This window comes from Chaetodon trifascialis, chromosome 20 (assembly GCF_039877785.1).
Source record: "Chaetodon trifascialis isolate fChaTrf1 chromosome 20, fChaTrf1.hap1, whole genome shotgun sequence".
Classification (NCBI taxonomy): Eukaryota; Metazoa; Chordata; class Actinopteri; order Chaetodontiformes; family Chaetodontidae; genus Chaetodon; species Chaetodon trifascialis.
The window spans coordinates 18,115,673-18,132,905 of NC_092075.1; the positions used below are offsets into that span (position 1 = coordinate 18,115,673).

Here is a 17,233-nt window from a genome sequence, read left to right on the forward strand (position 1 = left end):
TCTGACCTTTGCTGGCTGCTGTCCAGGCTGTGTCAGCAAAGCGCACTGGAGTGGACTGTCTGCTCTGTACAGGCCAGTGGAGACACAGTTAAATATCTGAGAATATTCCTCAATTACTGTCTCTGTTTCTCTGTAAATCTTGATTATGTTTAAAGAAATGCATGCAGCATCAGTGACTTCACAGCTTTGAATGACCCTCACTGTTATTCTCACAGGATATCACTGCACGACATGGTGGCTGTAATATAGGAGGAAGGGAGCGGCCAGTAAACTAATCAGGAGGCCACAGAGCCAGTTGGGGGCCACCCGAGGACAGAGGATGAGGAGGAAGGTTCTGCATATTGCACAGGAACCTTCGTCTCTGCGTTTTTAGAGGCTAAACTGGCAACAAAGAAAATATCTGAGTTTTATTCCTCAGTTCGCAGTTCTTGCTGGTGCAATTTTAATTTGTTGTTTGTCTACTTAGTTTTTGTGTATTGTCTTTTATTACTAGGACTTTTCATACTGCCGGTGTTGTGTGCTGTGTGTGTGTGTGTGTATGCTTTAAAGAACCATTTTATTGCTGTATATGTCAGTTATTTATCATAGGAAGGAAATAAATGAGCCATGTTTATGGTGGCTACAGGGATTCACAGATCATTATAAACTGTTTAGGCCGACGTCAATCACTGCTGAGGATGTTTTGTGTGTGCCGTTTAGCGGGGATGATGGTCAACATTAGACTTAGAAAATGAATTCAAATGCAACCTCAAAGCTTTTTGCTTGCTTGAAGCTTGTATTTGTTTTCGCGTGGCAGCATTTCTTGTCTTTTTCTCAAGAGTCAGGTTATGCTGGAGCCAGTGTCATTAAAGCAGCTCATAACTTGAGCTTCTTCTTCTAGTTGTGATTTTTCTCCATTTTTCTGTTTTTGTCATTGGATTAACACAAACTAGACTTACACGTTCAAAAAACACTGCACCATGAATACACAAAGGTATATGAAAGGGATGTGTCCACATACTTTTGGCCAGATCGTATAAGCTTTGAAACTGTGGGGAGGCGATGCCTTTTCAGACTGAAGGTGTTTCAATTAAGTTTTAGAACAAGGCTCAGGGACAAAGTCCACACCTTGAACACATCCTATATCCACACAAAGACATTCCCTTCCCCTTTGACTTTTTGCATCCCTCCCCCAAATATCGCCCTTTTCTTTTCTCCCGTCCTTCTCTCTATTCTTTAAATGCAGGAACCACTAGGGGCAGAAATCCCAAGCATTTGAAGAGACAGCTCCCTCACCTAGAGTCTCAACTCTCCCGTTCCCTCCTGTCTCCCCGCTGCCAGCTGACACCTGTCCATCATCGCACTCCTCCATTCATCCCAGATTTATCCCCTAATCCCTCACCCTTCTTCCTCTTACCCCTTCATCTCTCTCCTCCATCCATATGCAATAATTATTCTAAATAATCTTAGCGATTTGGTCTTTGTTTGTGAAATTTGGAATAAAACTACACAATGTCATTTATTGCACAGACCTACCGCGCAATATCTGAGCAGCTGTGATAACATCAGACTTTGCTATTTGAATGCGTTTGCTGTTTGGCCTTTGTTCAGTCTAATTAACTCACTGCACACCAGAGTTGTTGTTAGCTTACATCTGGAGGCCACTTACACATTGATCCAGTCTTGTGTTATTTCGCTCATTATTAATTTACCATGTAGAAATCAAATGTAGCTGAAATGTAGCATTATCTGCAGCCAAATCATTAACAGTAATGCTCTGGATACGGCTGAGGACCCATCTAGTGGTTTAGCTCACGTACTGCAGAAAGAATGTGAAACAGCCTGTATTATTAGACTTGTGCTGGAGAAACTGCTGAGGAAAATAACAATGTTCCCCCACGAAAAATATGCACTGAACTGGAGTAGGCTATGGGCTTCTTTTGTAAAGAGGCTTAATTACTAACTGGACAAAGATGGCCGACTGCCCCGGGGCCCAACTCCATGGCCCCTCCCTGACTCCACCAGTGCCATGTAGTATCCCAGCACTGGCAAACTGTACACACTGCAAAGGGAGACGATGGAAAGGTGGATTATAACGGAGGCCTGGCAGTTCATTATTGGTAGACATGGCACTTTAATCCAGCTATAAGTGGATGAAGGTGAATCTTATCCTTTAGTCTCACCAGTGATTTCCAGTGTCTGTGTAAGAAAAGTTAAATGCAAAGTTTTACTTGTCCATAAGCATTTCGTTGAAGGTTTGTCTCACCTGCCGGTCCATGACGTGCTGCTCAGGAGCTCGTGCTTCCTGATCATCTGATGCACACCGTCTCTCTTTGACACTCTGCTCACACCGTCCAAGTGTAAAACCGCATCATACTCCTGCCTGGTGTCTGTGTCAGCGGCTCTCCAGGACGGCTCCTCCGGCTCTCCGACGCCAGTGTCCGACCCCTCCGCCGACCCGGGCTTCTCCTCCACCCACTGACTTGGACGGCGATTCTTGTCAGGTGATGGAGCCCAGGTATCCTCGTACTCTGCCCCCAGGGTGAGCATCCTCCAGGAGCCCAGTGTGGCTGAGCGCACCGCTGGTGGGTGAAAGATACCATTACACAGGAAGACACAACTTAAGCATGTCAGCATCCTTTTTTAAAAAAAAAAAAAAAAAAGAAAAACAAAATCAGAATCAAAATCATCAAAATCAGTAAAAGTGTTTTGGTATCTACACTTGCCACTGAAGCCTGAAAGGTGACGATAAAAAGTCTGTAACACTAATGCAAACTGCTGCAAATGAGCTGCTATTCATTATATATAAAGATAAGCGCTTCAAGGACCAGTGTGTAGGATCTAGTGGCATCTAGTGGTGAGGTTGCAGATCACAACAAAGCGATTACCCTTCATTTACCTTTATTCACTTTGCAAGTGTGTAGAGAATCTGTGGGGGCTGCCAAAAACATGAAAGGTGCTATTTAGTGCCAGTATTTGGTTTGTCCATTGTGAGCTACTGTAGAAACATGGCAGTGCAACATTGTGGAAACTGTGGAAGACAATGTGCTCCCTCCGTAGATACAAATAGCTCATTCTGAGGTAAAAACATGAGCACGATTCTTACTGTCAGATGATTATATACTAATTAAAACATGATGATGAATATTGTGCTCCATTTCTGCCAATAGATCCCCTAAAATCCTACACACTGGACCTTAAAGTCGTAGCTGAAATTAGTCGGTGCACACAGGGCCGGTCCAAGCCTTGTATATGCCAAACATTTTGACGTCACAGTAGGACAAGCACAGGTGTAAAAAATGAAATGAATGATGGCTGAATTCTATTTAGCTGCTTCAGTTTCAGGGCTTGTGTGCTGTGCATGCGGGCTCACTGACTACGTCGACATGTAGTCTCCCCCTTATTCTGAAAAAAAAAAAAGAAAAGAATATTCCTACCGAGCTGTTTACGTGGCTAATGACAAGGACTATTTCACTCTTAATCCTATTTCCATGCAGCCATGCATGCTCTGATTAACAAACAAATATTTGCGTATCTGAAAACCTGCTGATATCTTTCATTATGTTTAATAGTTGGTGTGTTTTTCCCTCCGACCACAGACTGGCTCATTCAACATTGCGTGAATCTCTCTGGATAATCACAATTCATTTTCACTGCTTGGTCCCCCAAACACAGTCGATCCCACGGGTCTGTCAAATAATAGGCTATGCTCAGAAAATGATTATCCAAATGATTTTCACCTGTATCACTTATTAATCCATCAGTAAAACGCAAAAAAAAAAATCAGACACATCATTCTGTGTTGCAGAAATATCTGTTTTCTGCTTTTTTATGCTGTGAATCGTCGCTTGACCCCTGAGACTTTTCCTCTGATCCCTTAAGAGGAGGCCCTGCCCCTCAGTTTTTACTCTGTATTCACTACCTCCACAGTTACTAATACAATGAAGAAAGGCAGAACAAACGTACCATAAACCACAGTAGATCGTCTCTCTGCCCATCTGGAGTTGAGAGGAACTGTTCTCTTCATAACTGCTCTCCAGGGTTACTGAGATAAATCCAGCCGAACAGATGCAGCAAGTGTTCGGCCTCTGCACAGGTCATGTATGTCTGCCTGCAGGAGGGTCCCCTGCCAAGCGCCAGGGCAGGGGCACCAAAGGCAAAAAAAAAAAAAAAAAAAAAAGTTTCTCCCACCTTGGAATGCGGAAAGGCTGCTTCCTGTCCTGCCAGTTAAGAACTGTGTTATCAGACCAACCGTCTTCAGCGCTCAAGGAGAGATTTCTCTGATTCAATTATCGTCTCTGTTTTCGCTGTCCGCCCTGGTAACCAGGAAGGGAGCAATCATCGGCTGGTTTATGAGACCGAAAAGGCCTGCAGACGCACAGTCACTCGCTTCCTGCTGGGTTTTTTCACATCGGTGCTGCAGGGGACATTTGAAACCCAAATCTATAACCTGTTTGATCCTACAAAACATGATTGGATTTGAGTTTTTAATATTTTCTTCCTTGATTGATTTTAATTGCAATTTAGTTCAGTAGTAGTTTACTAAGGTGCTGTGCTGAAAACATTGTACTTTACTTGAATATTTTCCATTTTTTCATCAGCTTTACAGGAAAATATTGTACCTTTTAGTTTCCATCAGCTGTGCTTACTAGTGATTTTTTCTGATTAAGATTTTAAAGCTAAAAAGCTTTTCAGACACTACACAGCTTTGTTTAGCTTGTTGAAACTGCATGTTAGGCCTGCAGGCAGCATGTTTCCATGGGTGGCATCGTCAGTCGCTTTGCTGACATCACTTTGGTCTAGACTGAAACATTGAACTAAAACTGGATGGACTGCAAAGGAAACACATATTCATGGCCTCCAGACGATTAATACCTGAAACATTTGTGACTTTCTGTCAAAGCGGAACTTTTTGTCTGGTGCTAATCAATGCATGCTAACATGCTCAACTCAGATGGTGAGATCCCTGCTGGAAATTACACAAGGTCACCTCAACACCCCCAACATAATGATAAAAGTTTAAATTATCCCACCTTGACAGATGCGACTAGAGAGATGGAGGCGTCCATCAAGCACACTTTGAACACACGTCTACTGTCCTGAGGGAAAATCTAATCAGGCAGATAAGTGAAAACACCTGTGTGGGTGTGCAGGACCTTTAACAATGACTTACTTTGTCTTTAATTCCTCATATATGAGAGCTCTGAATATGAAGTGAGCGATAGACTGTAAATATCCTTGCTTTAGCCGCTGCAATAATTGGAACCTGCTATTACTGCTGCTGCTCCACTGCTGCTCAGTTGTAGCTTCTATCTGTTCAAAATGCTCTTCAGTAGCTCTTTGAAATCAAGGCACAAACGAGAGGCTTTGAATGTCTTGACTCATTAAAGAAAACGGAGTGTGCGAAGTGTCAGCAGCTCGGATGCCACAGCTGCTCAAATATTTCAGCGCCGGGCCCTGGGCCCGTCTGTCAAAGCTGAGCTGCTGCTCGGTTCGTGCAGGGTCAAACTGACTGCAGGCTTCATCTGAGGATTTTTAGTAATGTTTTTGTAGTTGACAAGATACGGCGCTAGAAGCGATCTCTCCCCGGACCTGAAGAAAATCTGCAAAATGACAGAGCTGGATTCAATTTTAAGATTTTTAGGGAGCAAAGTAGCAAACAGGCGCGCCCTCCAAGAGAAAGTACAACAAGTGAAGCATAACAGAAAAAATGCATTAGTAGTAAATTTATTGAAAAAGATACAACCAATTAGATGGATGGTTCACGGTCCAGAAATATGTAACAGAACGTTATGGAAGTGCATTTTTAATAACCTTTTTTTTCCATGTATACCTTTCAAGACTTTGCACAACAGTCACTGCTTTACTAACAACACTTAAAAAGATGGGTTGGCTTGTGTCGGCAAAATGATGGAAGAAAATTAAAAACAGCCTAACTACAGTAACTACGATTAGAAAACTGGAGTTAAAATGAAACATAAAAAACTTAAAACATTCTCTTATTTTACAAACTATGTTCACTTCCAGAATAAAAATGAAAGCAAAAGTAAAAACCTTTGTCAGCACCATTGTCTTGTTTGTTTTTTTTAAACTCTGTTTAATCAGTTCCTCAACAACTGTGGCGAAATATCTGACACATTAAACATGCTTAAGAAAAAGATCTGCCAATTTATTCAGACTAGAAACGCCTCATTTTGGAGGAATGGTACAGCATCCTTGTATCAGACAATCAATCCTCACTTGAGTGGCAACTTTAAAAAAAAAAACGGTTCAGCTTTTCGCACCATTTCTTTGTCTTTCACATCGTTAATTCATCAACTATGGTGGCAAATGTTGGACATGTCTCTTCAAACACTGCAACAAAGATGAAGTGGCAACATGATTCAATATTTATCAGCTAATTCTGCTGGAATGGTTGATGATAAATGACCGCAAAGGTCAAACAAGTTAAACCCAGTTTGTCTTTGCAAAAGACAACGATACCCTCATCCCCGACCCCACAATTCCTTGACCATGACTCGATAAGAAAATCCATTTAACAATATCAACCGATCTTAAAAAAAAGACAAAGAAGAAAAAATACACTGTTCTCCTTCCCAGTAAAGTTATATATGAAATGTAAAGACTGGTTTTCATTGTCCCTGTGGTGTTTGCTGTGCGTGATGTCGCTGCCCCCTGCTGTTCATGTAATGCAGGAGCAGTGAGTTCCTCCAGGATTTGAGTGTGCATCTGGTTCTGGTTTTGACAGCGTTTTACAGGTTCTCATGAAGGCTGATGGTCCGTGGTTTGAATCAGAGGTGGAGATATAGTACAAGTTCACTGATAAAAGTTCAAAGTTCGAAGAGGATGGAGACAGGCGTCCCTGTGTGTCCGTCAGTCATGTGTAGGTGTAGCGGAGCTTAGTGTGAGGAGGGTTTTAGGAAGGACTGGAGGGACTGTTGGAAGAGCTGGTGTCAGGCGAAGCGCTGGGCTGCTGCTGGTTCTCCGGCGTGCTGTCTGCCTGCAGCGACGCCATGGCCGCTGATGAGTACTTGCACTTGGAAGAGCCGCATTCGCAGCTGAACAGCTTGCTTTTGACTTCCCAGAAGTGGTCGCCATAGTCAAATCTGAGAGGAGAGGATGAGAAAGCAGGTGATTACAGAAAAGTACTGTCATTTAATCAAAACCCGTCTTCAGCTTCCACCCAGGGTTGAAGGAAAAATACAACTTTAATATTTTCGCCTGTAGTTATATACAATCTATAAAACACACCTTGATTTTACACTGGCAACAAAATATAACTTAGGCCTTTAATTGTGTCACTTCTCAAAATGATTTATTTTGTTCAATTATTATTCTGCACAGAAACTGAAGTATCATAGTACACATCATGCTGCATCCCACTGAAACTTAACAGTGGAAACGGTGAACCTTATCGTCTATGTATCACACGAGGGACATATCAGTCACCCACAACACTTCTTTAAACTTTCAAACACCAATATCGAACTCAAATATCAGTATTTGTTGGGCTCTCTGCATCAAACAGGGATTCTCAACAACAAAAAAGACGTAATGTTGTCTCACCCGAGCTCCTCTCCAGCCGCGATGTTTTCACTGGCAAAGAAGGCAATGTGTGGGAACCGAAGGTCCTGGTGCGTCGTGAACACTCGACAGGCGAACAAGTTGGGCTCGCACATGTGATTGAGGAAGCGGCTGATGTTTCCATAGAAACGGGCATCGATGCAGTACAGATCTTGCGGCTGGGAGGGAACATAAATGAAAGGCTGGAAGTAAAAAAAAGAAGCTGAAAGTGGCCGGCTGAGAGGAGAAGTCTGCCCGGGAAGAAATCTCAAGTTCAAAGTTAATGTGAAAGCAACAGAATGTTCAAGAAGAATCCTGAAAAAATCCATTGGTGCTTTACCTTATCATCCAGGCTGAACAGGTAAGCGTCATTCTGCCTCATCTCTGCTTCTGCTTCCGAGATGATCTCACCTACGTACCTGTTCAAAGGCAGGCGAGCTGTCAGTAGCTGCAGAGGCCGCTCACAGTGTGTCAAGATTTCACAAACGTGGAATTAGAAGGTTTTATTTGGCGAGACTGCGGCTGTGAGATACTGAGCTTCACAGATTTAACATCCCTGCTGGTAAAGCTCTGATGTGTTTTCAAATCTTTTCAGATTATTTCACCCAAAAGGTTATTCTTAATTAACCAAATGACACCGCGCATATTATTCAACGCTGAAAGGTCATCAGTGAGTGGATGACTCAATTCTAATTTCAACATATTAGAAGCCCAAGATGAGATATTTAACTACCAAATTCAGTTTATCACGCCATCAATTTATCAATCAAGCTGGTCTGATGTACACGCATCCCCTGAAACTTTTCAACAAGCAAGCAGCAGTGAGAGTCAGAAGCACGGGTCCGCTGTCACGCTGTTGATCCTTACACGGCTCAAAGTGACATGTTTGAGTTTCTCTGGAACAACTGCGGGTTTGCTTCAAAACTTGACTGGCAACATATCAGCACGGAGCAGCTATGCAAACAAAGAGTCAAGAAGACGAAACAGAACCTTAACCAACATGGAGGCAAACACTAGAGACTGTAAACACACATCCTTCACCTGGAGTCTGCTGCCAGTGTTTGAATCTAAGTATAAATGTCATTTTAAATGTCTGACGTGTATTTAAATGATGCATTCCAAAAATAAAAGGACTTTCTCAATATGCGTTCTTCTCTGTACTTGTTTTCTTGCGTACTTGAGAAACGTCATCAGTCTCAAATCTTGCCAAGTACAGTCAAATACCCGGATGTGTTCTTGCCCCTCCCATTTTATCGAGGATTGGGTGGTGACTTGTGTGGACTTGGGGCAGCCACGTATCCTGCGTATAATGCATTTTCCGATTATTTTATGTGAGAAAGTGGATGTTAAAACTTAAAATCTGTGGTCGATTCATCACGATAGCGTGTAGTTTAAAATTTGCTCCAAAGTTTTCGGAGATGTGTCGTCCTGCCAACGTCATCAAGTACGCTGTTGTCCCAATTGCAGAATGACCGTCCTGCGTCCTCCCGTCCTAAAGAGACTGTACTCCCAAGTCGAACTTGCTAAGTCCGAACTGCCAAGTTCGTAAGTCCGAACTTGGCGTACTTGGTATGAGAAACGGCCAATGTGAAGTGGTGAGTGACCAAGATGGCTCCCCTGAAAAGATTTACTTCATCTGTAGGAACCAGTGGACTTGAGGCTGAGTGTCACAAACAGGAAGTGAGCAAGCCCTGAGAGTTTTTTCATTGGATGCTTTGACAATTAAAAAAAACATTTAGTGCAACACCCGCCAGATCGCATGCTGTGCAGACTGTAAAGCCCCTTGAGGACATGAAATAAATAAAATTGACTGATCCTTTAAGGTGCTTTCATTGCCTATAGTCACTATTAAAGGAGCTAGTCTATTACTAGCCACTGAGATGTCTTACCCCGGTGTGACCTGGTTGATGCGCTTCGCTGGTTAATTACCGTAACTGTGTGTTGCTTCCTCCAAGAATCTAAGGCAATTCGTTGCAGCATAACAATTTCTTTATTACTTTATATCATTTCTTCTATAGACCAAACACTCAGCTTCCCAGTAATAATTTCAGCGCCACAGCGGTCAAAAACCGTTTGCCCTCCCGCGGCCAAACAGCTGACATCAACAGGAATCCTCCTACCTTAATACCTGAGTCCGTAGACTTACAGCGACGCCAGTGTTCACAACAGTGAATAGCACACACAAACCTCATAATGTATTTAACTCATATTTGGCTCCTACAGTCACAATACATTAGCAGTGTAGTGGCTGACACATCAGCCAAACACCTCAGTGGCATACTCAGCACTTCTGAACAGGAGAAAGCAGAGGGGACAACGATGTCTCTGCTGGGCTCACAGTCTGAGCCTGTTCTGATCACTCAATAAATAAATACATAAGAATAAGGAGAGAGATTGCTAAGGATGGAAACTGTGGCTTTTTGAGGCTAAACACAAGTATCCAACAACAAAAGGGCTCAAAATTCAAGATGAACTGCAAATATAGCGCAGGTTTTATTTGTAAATGGGACTTACTCGCATATAAAGCTCCCCTGTGGTATGTCTTGGAGTGCACGGACACCCCAGCCCTTCTTAGCCGTCCTGAAAAGCTGAAGCTTGGTCCTGGAAGATGGACAACATATTGACCTTTATACACATGTAAACAGGATGTGCTGGAGGACGCACATCAACGCAAAGCAGCATCACATCACCGCAGCCTTAAATATGTCATTTGAATTTGCTTCCTCTGACTAGTGTACCACCAAAGACGTTGTTGGGATTAAACAGCTGCTGCAGCTACTTTTATTTATTTTTATTTGACATTTCTATCTGTGTACACACATCGAGGTGAGCTTTGAATACCTGAGTCCATTCTGCACTACGCGGTTCTTACAGGTCCTCCAGCAGGAGCATGCGTGGTTACACTCAAAGATGAGAGGAGGCTCCTCCCGGCAGAATTCAGGTAGAAGACGACCGCTCTGAACAGGACAAAAATAAGTAAATGGAAATAAATATACATATCCTTCATATTCATATACATGGTCTCTGGACAACCTGTCGTTGTGCTGTTTTCATGACCCCTTAATTCCAATGAAGTGATTCTTTGGTTGGGGAAGAATTACAGTGCAGTCATATAGACATCAGTCCTCACCTTGTCGTACCAGCAGCGCAGACTGAGCTGTCCACACATGCAGATACTTGTCGAGCAGTCCTCCTTACAAACACAGTACTGTTGGCCGTAGACAGAGGATAATATCGGTCACTTCACATTGCCCAGCACGGGGGGAAAAAAATAATTTTCTTTCCTTTAAAAGGCCTGATGAAATGGCTTCCAGCTCACCTGTAAGTGTGTTATGTTCCTGTCGATGTTCATGGGGGAGGTGACACAGTTCTCGGGGATGTATTTGTAGCCGTCTGGACAAGGTTCACCGTCGACAGAGTTGACACAGGGAATGGGAACTCTCTCCTGACCCAGAGCTATGTCACTGTAAAGGGAGCAGACGATGCTGAGGGGCTGTCAACAGTTTCAAAGTCAAGCCAATTCTCATGCAGAGATGCTGGCCAAAGAAAAAACGCCTGGGTTAAAACTGCAGCTGTCTGACAAACCTTTAACTCTCACGTATTATTATACCTGTGACTGGAGAGGAGGGATGGCAGGTTAACAATGGGATGCATTTTGGTTATCTTCTAACATAGGCGGTGGCACCCCCCCTCATATTTCCTGCTGCTTACACCCCTCACCACACACCTTCCCCCAACACAGACCCTAACATTTCTTTGACTAGCTATTTTCCAAAAGGAAAGCACGAGGATTTCAACCTGTGAAGGACTTTCTGCTCTGCAGTCAGCCGGCTTTTCTTGGCGTCCCTCTCCCTCCTGTTGGCCTGCAGGGCCGTCCACGCCTTGGAGCTGTGGCTGCAGCAGTCTGGAGGAGTTTCTCCCTCGCGGTTCTTCAGGAACACATCTGCTCCACGAGTCAGGAAAAGCCTGAGGAGACCACATTTTACTGATCATCAACAACACGCCACTTCTGAAGACCTTTTTCACTGCTCTGCTGAGTGAATCCTCTTGTTGTTAATGACAGCTCAAGAAGCAATTTTGTTTAATGTTCTTCGACTCACGTGACACAGTCCAGACGATTCTCGCGAGCGGCGATGTGCAGAGGAGAGTCTCCGTGGATGTTGACGGCCTGCAGGTCACAGTGGGCGTTCAGGAGCAGCTCGGCAATGTCCACGCTGCCCGAGAACGCTGCCCAGTGAAGGCAGATGTTCTCTTCCTAGAAGACAAAACAACATAAATCAACAATTGTCTTACATTTGCTTCTCCTGTGAAGAATGTCAAGCACAGAACTCCTTGGCCGACCTTGTCCCTGATGCTGATGTCAGCTCCTTTGGCCAGAAGCAGCTTCACCTGGTCCACATGCTTGTACTCTGTCGCCCAGATCATGGCTGTCCAACCTCCATCATCCTGAGGAAAAACAATACTTTCAAACTCAGCAAACTGATCCCTGATCAGCTGAGTGAAGCTCATGAAAAGAACAACACATTGATAAGTTGTGCAAACATCCAGAAAGATAAACAAAAAGCTGTTTTCTAATCCTTTAATGGCATCTATACTGAAATATGAAGCAGCACTGTTGCCCACTTGGTGCAAAGCTTTATATGAGGAGAGACTGTGCCTTTTCATCACAGCTGTCCTAATGTCTCGCTACTTGCAGCAAGGTCAGACATTTGAAACAATGACGCATCAGGTGCAGTGCAGTCCTTGCTCTCCCAGTTCGCAGGTCCCCCAAGTGTCTATATCTAATTTCCTGGCATCAAAATGCATTTGAAGGACACATCTAAAACAATACAGAACATTTACTTTATACTCATTGTACAACCTTAGAAAGTCATGAAGTGCTTCAGGAGGAGCAGCTCTTCCCTCAGAGTCGAGTGTTTTGATCGTATGTAGTGAAGTGAACATTTGAACTGAACAGAAAGTCAACCTGCCTCTAGTTGGAGATTTTACTTTTGCCATGTGGACTTCGAGAAGATGTTTACCTTTTTTTTTTAGACCATTTATGGTAACAGAACAACCATCACTTTTCGATTATCTTATCCCAAAGTACAATTTCAGTGGATGACTCTCTCTTTTGTTACATTTCATTTCATGTACACAAACCAATTTTCAAAGTTGTGGTTCTGAAAGTTTAAAGTGTTTTTTTCGAAGGGGAGTTAAGTGCTGGAACCGTTTTCCTCTGGACGCAGTGACTTCCTGCATATCTGCCGGTCATTCCCACTGTGACGACAGGTCCCTATGAAGCCACTCAGCCAAGAGACAGTTGGACCATGAACCTACATGTAAAACCGTATCTTGTCTCTTCTGACATTTGTTTGTACACAGATTTGAACCAATCAGATATAATGTGTTAATAATTGAGCTTTAGAGGTGCTGGTAGGCAGACTTTGTTACCTTTGGGCAGAGCCAAGCAAGCTAAGATAATGGACTCCCAGCTCATGGTTAAAGAGAAAGTTCAGTATTTCTCACTACAGGGCCCTGTTTTTATTTTTTCTGTCTAAGTGACTAATGGGAATACCAATTTCTATAAATTGGTCCAGTATTGAGTGAGAGCTCTGCAGCCAGCAGCTGTAAAATGGGCTACAGTGTAATCATTTTCGCGCCATCGGTGTGCGTCATTAAAAGTGCTTGTTTTTGCCACTGCCTGGCTCAGATTGTTGTTGTAAGTGTCAGACAACATCGTGGAATGGACCCTACAGAGTCAATCAATCATTTATCATAATGGCCACATTTGGAATTTGTTTTCAGTACAGAGTGGCAGTAAAAGCTCAATTGAGCAGTGTCAGTGACATCACAGAGGCAGACATCACAATAAGGGTGGAAGAAGAGTCAGGGTGGGAGGACAGAACCCAGGGGGCCGGCTGTGCTGAAGGTCAGATTTCTGCACCAGGATTATGGTTGAGTCCTGGGGATATTTTTTGTTATTGGTCATCACCTTGAGTTTTTTTTCCCCGAGTGGTTCTACTGTCGTTTGATTTCCTGTGAACCAGGGTTTCGCTGTTTTGGTGGGGATGCAGATTTTGATGTATGTCGTCACAGAGTCAGAGAGTTCATTGAGGCTGTCGACACCTACACTGAATAGATCCACAAAATGTTTTTGTTTACCTTTCGCTTGATCTGTTCTATTTGTTATCGTGTCTAATCAAGTCTCTCTCAAGGAGAAGTCTCGTTCTGAAGTCTCACAAGAGTTGAGTTGTTGCAGGAAAACAGGTGGAAAGGAGAGGGAGAGTTGGAGAGAGGATAGTTGGGAAGGGTTTGTTGTGTTGGAGTACAGATAGCACAGCTTAGTGCTATCAAAGAGATTTTCAATGTCATGGCTGAATTTCTTTCACATCTTGCTCAACTTCAGAACGAGACTTCTCCCTTCTCTTGAGGCAGACTTGGTTACACACAAACAGACTGCAAAAGGTGAAGAAAAACATCTTATTTCTCTGCCCATAATGATGTCAGACGCTTAGAAAAACAATCTGAACTGGTCAGTGGCAAAAACGAAAACTTTTAGCGGATATATTTTGAGAGCGCACAATTGCCTGAAAGGGTTAGATTGCAGCAAGTTCTGTGGTGCTCAGACTTCCTGCTGCTCAGTACTGGGCTAATTTCAAAAACCATTGTCCCCATTGGTCACTTAGACATAAAAACATAGCCAGGAAAGAGTCCAGGCTGAAAAATCATTATGATAGCAAATTTATGTCTGTATTAAAGCTCAATCAAGAATTAACTGACCCCTTTAATTTCAATTAGTTCTGCAGTTGCGAGCCTGACGGGCAAATGTCTACAACTAATTTCTTAACTCTGCTGAGGCATTACTGACATTCAGCTGTACGTTTTCAACCACCTGAACAGACGTCTCTCTCTACATATGTGAGTTGTGTCTAAAGTAATCAGCTAGAAAGGAGAAAGCAATTGGAGAGCAGCATCAAATGCTTATAAATGCAAAACTGACATATTTAAAACACACACACACACACACACACACACACACACACACACACACACACACACACACACACACACACACACTGTAAAAGCCTCACAGTGAAGTCTCTTTACACCTGATATCACTGAGAGGATCAAAACAACTGAAAGGACAATGCGAAACTGTACCGACCTGACAGTTGATGTTGATCAATCCTGTGGACAGAAGGTGCTCAACGATGTTGTAATGGCCAGACTTTGCCGCTAGGTGGAGACACGTGAAGCCTTCAACATCCTGAGAGCAGCACAGAAACCAATTATTGACAATTTCAGATACAGAGAAACTTCCAAAAACGTATCCGTATATGCAAGTGATGAAATGATAAGTCAATTCTGAAAGCCAAGAATCTTTGAAGAAACCAGCTTAACATCTTGAATTAAATTAGTTTCCTTCAGTTTTTCTTTAAGCGGCAGAGCTATGACAGCTGCCAGCCTTGGAGAAACCAGTTACAGGTTTACCTTGTGCGTGGCGCTGGCTCCAGCTCTCAGCAGGTACAGCACCGTCTCCATGTGGTTGTTCTCACAGGCCTCCATCAGCGGCGTCCGCTGATCTTCATCGCACATGCTCAAGTTCGCACCGGCCTGAAGAGACAGACATCAGAAAGCTAATGTCAAATTCTTGGACAGCTTGCCAGAGTACTTAAGCATGATAAAAAAAAGAGTCGTACTTGTACAAGCAAGTGGCAGATGTCTTTGTGTCCGCCCTCGGCTGCAGCGTGGAGCGGGGTGCGTTTGTTCTGAGATTCCATCTTGAAGTTTGGGTCGATACCGTCCACTGGAAGGTAAATGGAGAAGGAAGCTATTTGATTAAAAAACATATGGATAAAGAAAAGCTGAACAGCAGAGGTTTGTGAAGAACAGAGCTGATGAGGCACAGGGCGGGTTAACATACCCAACATGAGAAAGACCTTCTTGAGCTCTCCCTGTTTAGCCGAGAGGTAAAGTTGTTTGGGGTGGAAACGCAGCTTCTTAGGCCTAATCGGAAACACACACACATGAAAAAACATTGAAGCGGTTTGTCTCAAAGGATTTTTGGCTATTCAGATAAATTGTGGTAGAACTTACTTTTCTGTGTCCAGAGCTACCAGGATGCTCTCCAGAGTCTCTCTTGGTGGTCCTTGAGGGACTGCAGGTGGGTCCATAGTGCCCGCTGGGGCCTGCAGTCCTGTGGTCCTTGACATCCCAGGAACAAAAGAGGTGTCGAGTCCATGTGCCGAACGGATAGGCAGTGAGCTGTCGGCCCTGCCGCTGACTTCAGCCCCTGTGGCCATTCGAGAAGAGCTGGAAAACAAAATATAGAAGCATTTTAGTTGTGCAGTGCATGAATACATTTTCTTCGTTAAATCTAGGGAAAGAAAAGCTGCTAATAATTATGTCAGGCAACTTCCTCAGCCGGCAGCTTACCTGCCAGTGGTGGTGTCTGCTCGGCCCTCGGGGACCCCGGGTGTGGCAGGACCTTGTGCGAGCGTCGGGGGCACGGTGGAGGTGGTGTCGGCCTTGGCAATAGTGACCTCCTTGGCCTTACTGGCCTCTTCTCCACAGTGGGGACAGAAGCTTTGACCTTTCAGCACCGAGGCACAGGCAATATGGAAACGGTGGGAAATGCTGACGTCTGGTTGGCACTCCATGAAAGTCCCCTACATGATGAAAATGAAAAAAAAGAAGTATGTAAGCAAAAAATAATGGTCCTCTCTGACTGTGTTTACACTGTGAGAAGTCAGTTCATGGCAAGAAATCAGAAAACACCTTCACATGCGCTGCAATAGTCTGATTTCTTTGAAGCTCCAGTTTATGGCTGCAATTAATGATCCGTTTTATTATCTATTAGCACACTGATTACTGAATGAAAGGAAACAGTGGAAAATGTATATCAGAATTTCCCAGGGCTCTTATGATGTTAAAGTAAACACCCAAAGCTTTTCATTTTATCACCATAAAAGAAAAAATGGCAAATCCTCACACGTGACAAGCCAGAACTGGAAAACGTTTTACTTTTTCTTGATAAATGACCTTTTCGTCTGACATAGTAAAACACTGAAATCCTTTCAAGGCTGGTTTAACACATACTTGAGCTGTCCAGTGAATGCACATCAAAACACGTGTTGATCATGGTAGTGACATGTGAATAACGGACTGCACTAACGTCTAATGGTCTATTTTAACATCCACGCTTCGGCCACACTTTGCCCTTTTCAAGTCAAGTTGAGTGTACATTTTGCCTTCATTGTATAGGTCACGGCAGAAAACAGCAGGAAACATGGGAGGAGAAAGAAAAGAGGCAAACAGAGTTCTCTGATCTGATTCAAACCTGACATTGTGCGAAGCCCCCACAGTGAGAACAAGTGTTAAGGAGATATCATCTCGTATCCGCTCATAGAAATGTCACTTATCGCTGGAAACTGCTTCTATGTTGTTTCTTTACCTTAATTTTATTTATTTATATTTCCTGGTTCAGATACAGAGTTTATTCCAAGTGACAGAGAAACAGGAGATTTGTGTTCAGCGTGGATTTCAACCAGAACTTGAAGCAGAACAAACTGTGGCTGAATCTTTCACTTTTCTTTTGGTTTGTTTCGTTTCGTCAGTTTGGTGCAACTTCCTTATTACCCAGACTCATGTGTGGGTTCAAATTCAGAATCATATATAGGATTGTATAAATTGTTCTACACTCAGCAGA

At 43.4% G+C, this 17,233-nt stretch overlaps 2 protein-coding genes across 5 annotated transcripts in view; both read right to left on the bottom strand.

Annotated features, from left to right (window-relative positions):
• Positions 1-4,006, bottom strand: part of cacna1bb (calcium channel, voltage-dependent, N type, alpha 1B subunit, b) — a 162,105-nt gene extending 158,099 nt beyond the window's left edge. For all 3 annotated transcript variants that reach the window (XM_070989614.1, XM_070989612.1, XM_070989613.1), the window contains exons 1-2: positions 3,946-4,006; positions 2,246-2,561 (exon numbers count right to left, since the gene is read on the bottom strand). In XM_070989614.1, the coding sequence (XP_070845715.1) occupies positions 2,246-2,561; positions 3,946-4,006 (377 nt within the window). The remainder of the gene's footprint in view (positions 1-2,245; positions 2,562-3,945) is intronic.
• A 1,682-nt stretch (positions 4,007-5,688) lies between these two features.
• Positions 5,689-17,233, bottom strand: part of ehmt1b (euchromatic histone-lysine N-methyltransferase 1b) — a 30,935-nt gene continuing 19,390 nt past the window's right edge. For both annotated transcript variants that reach the window (XM_070988702.1, XM_070988701.1), the window contains exons 11-26: positions 15,961-16,193; positions 15,622-15,837; positions 15,449-15,531; positions 15,225-15,331; positions 15,016-15,138; positions 14,690-14,791; positions 11,884-11,988; positions 11,643-11,797; positions 11,341-11,508; positions 10,862-11,006; positions 10,673-10,750; positions 10,384-10,499; positions 10,057-10,143; positions 7,883-7,961; positions 7,546-7,721; positions 5,689-7,085 (exon numbers count right to left, since the gene is read on the bottom strand). In XM_070988702.1, coding sequence (XP_070844803.1) covers positions 6,896-7,085; positions 7,546-7,721; positions 7,883-7,961; positions 10,057-10,143; positions 10,384-10,499; positions 10,673-10,750; positions 10,862-11,006; positions 11,341-11,508; positions 11,643-11,797; positions 11,884-11,988; positions 14,690-14,791; positions 15,016-15,138; positions 15,225-15,331; positions 15,449-15,531; positions 15,622-15,837; positions 15,961-16,193 — 2,163 coding nt within the window. In that variant the 3' untranslated portion in view covers positions 5,689-6,895. The remainder of the gene's footprint in view (positions 7,086-7,545; positions 7,722-7,882; positions 7,962-10,056; positions 10,144-10,383; positions 10,500-10,672; positions 10,751-10,861; positions 11,007-11,340; positions 11,509-11,642; positions 11,798-11,883; positions 11,989-14,689; positions 14,792-15,015; positions 15,139-15,224; positions 15,332-15,448; positions 15,532-15,621; positions 15,838-15,960; positions 16,194-17,233) is intronic.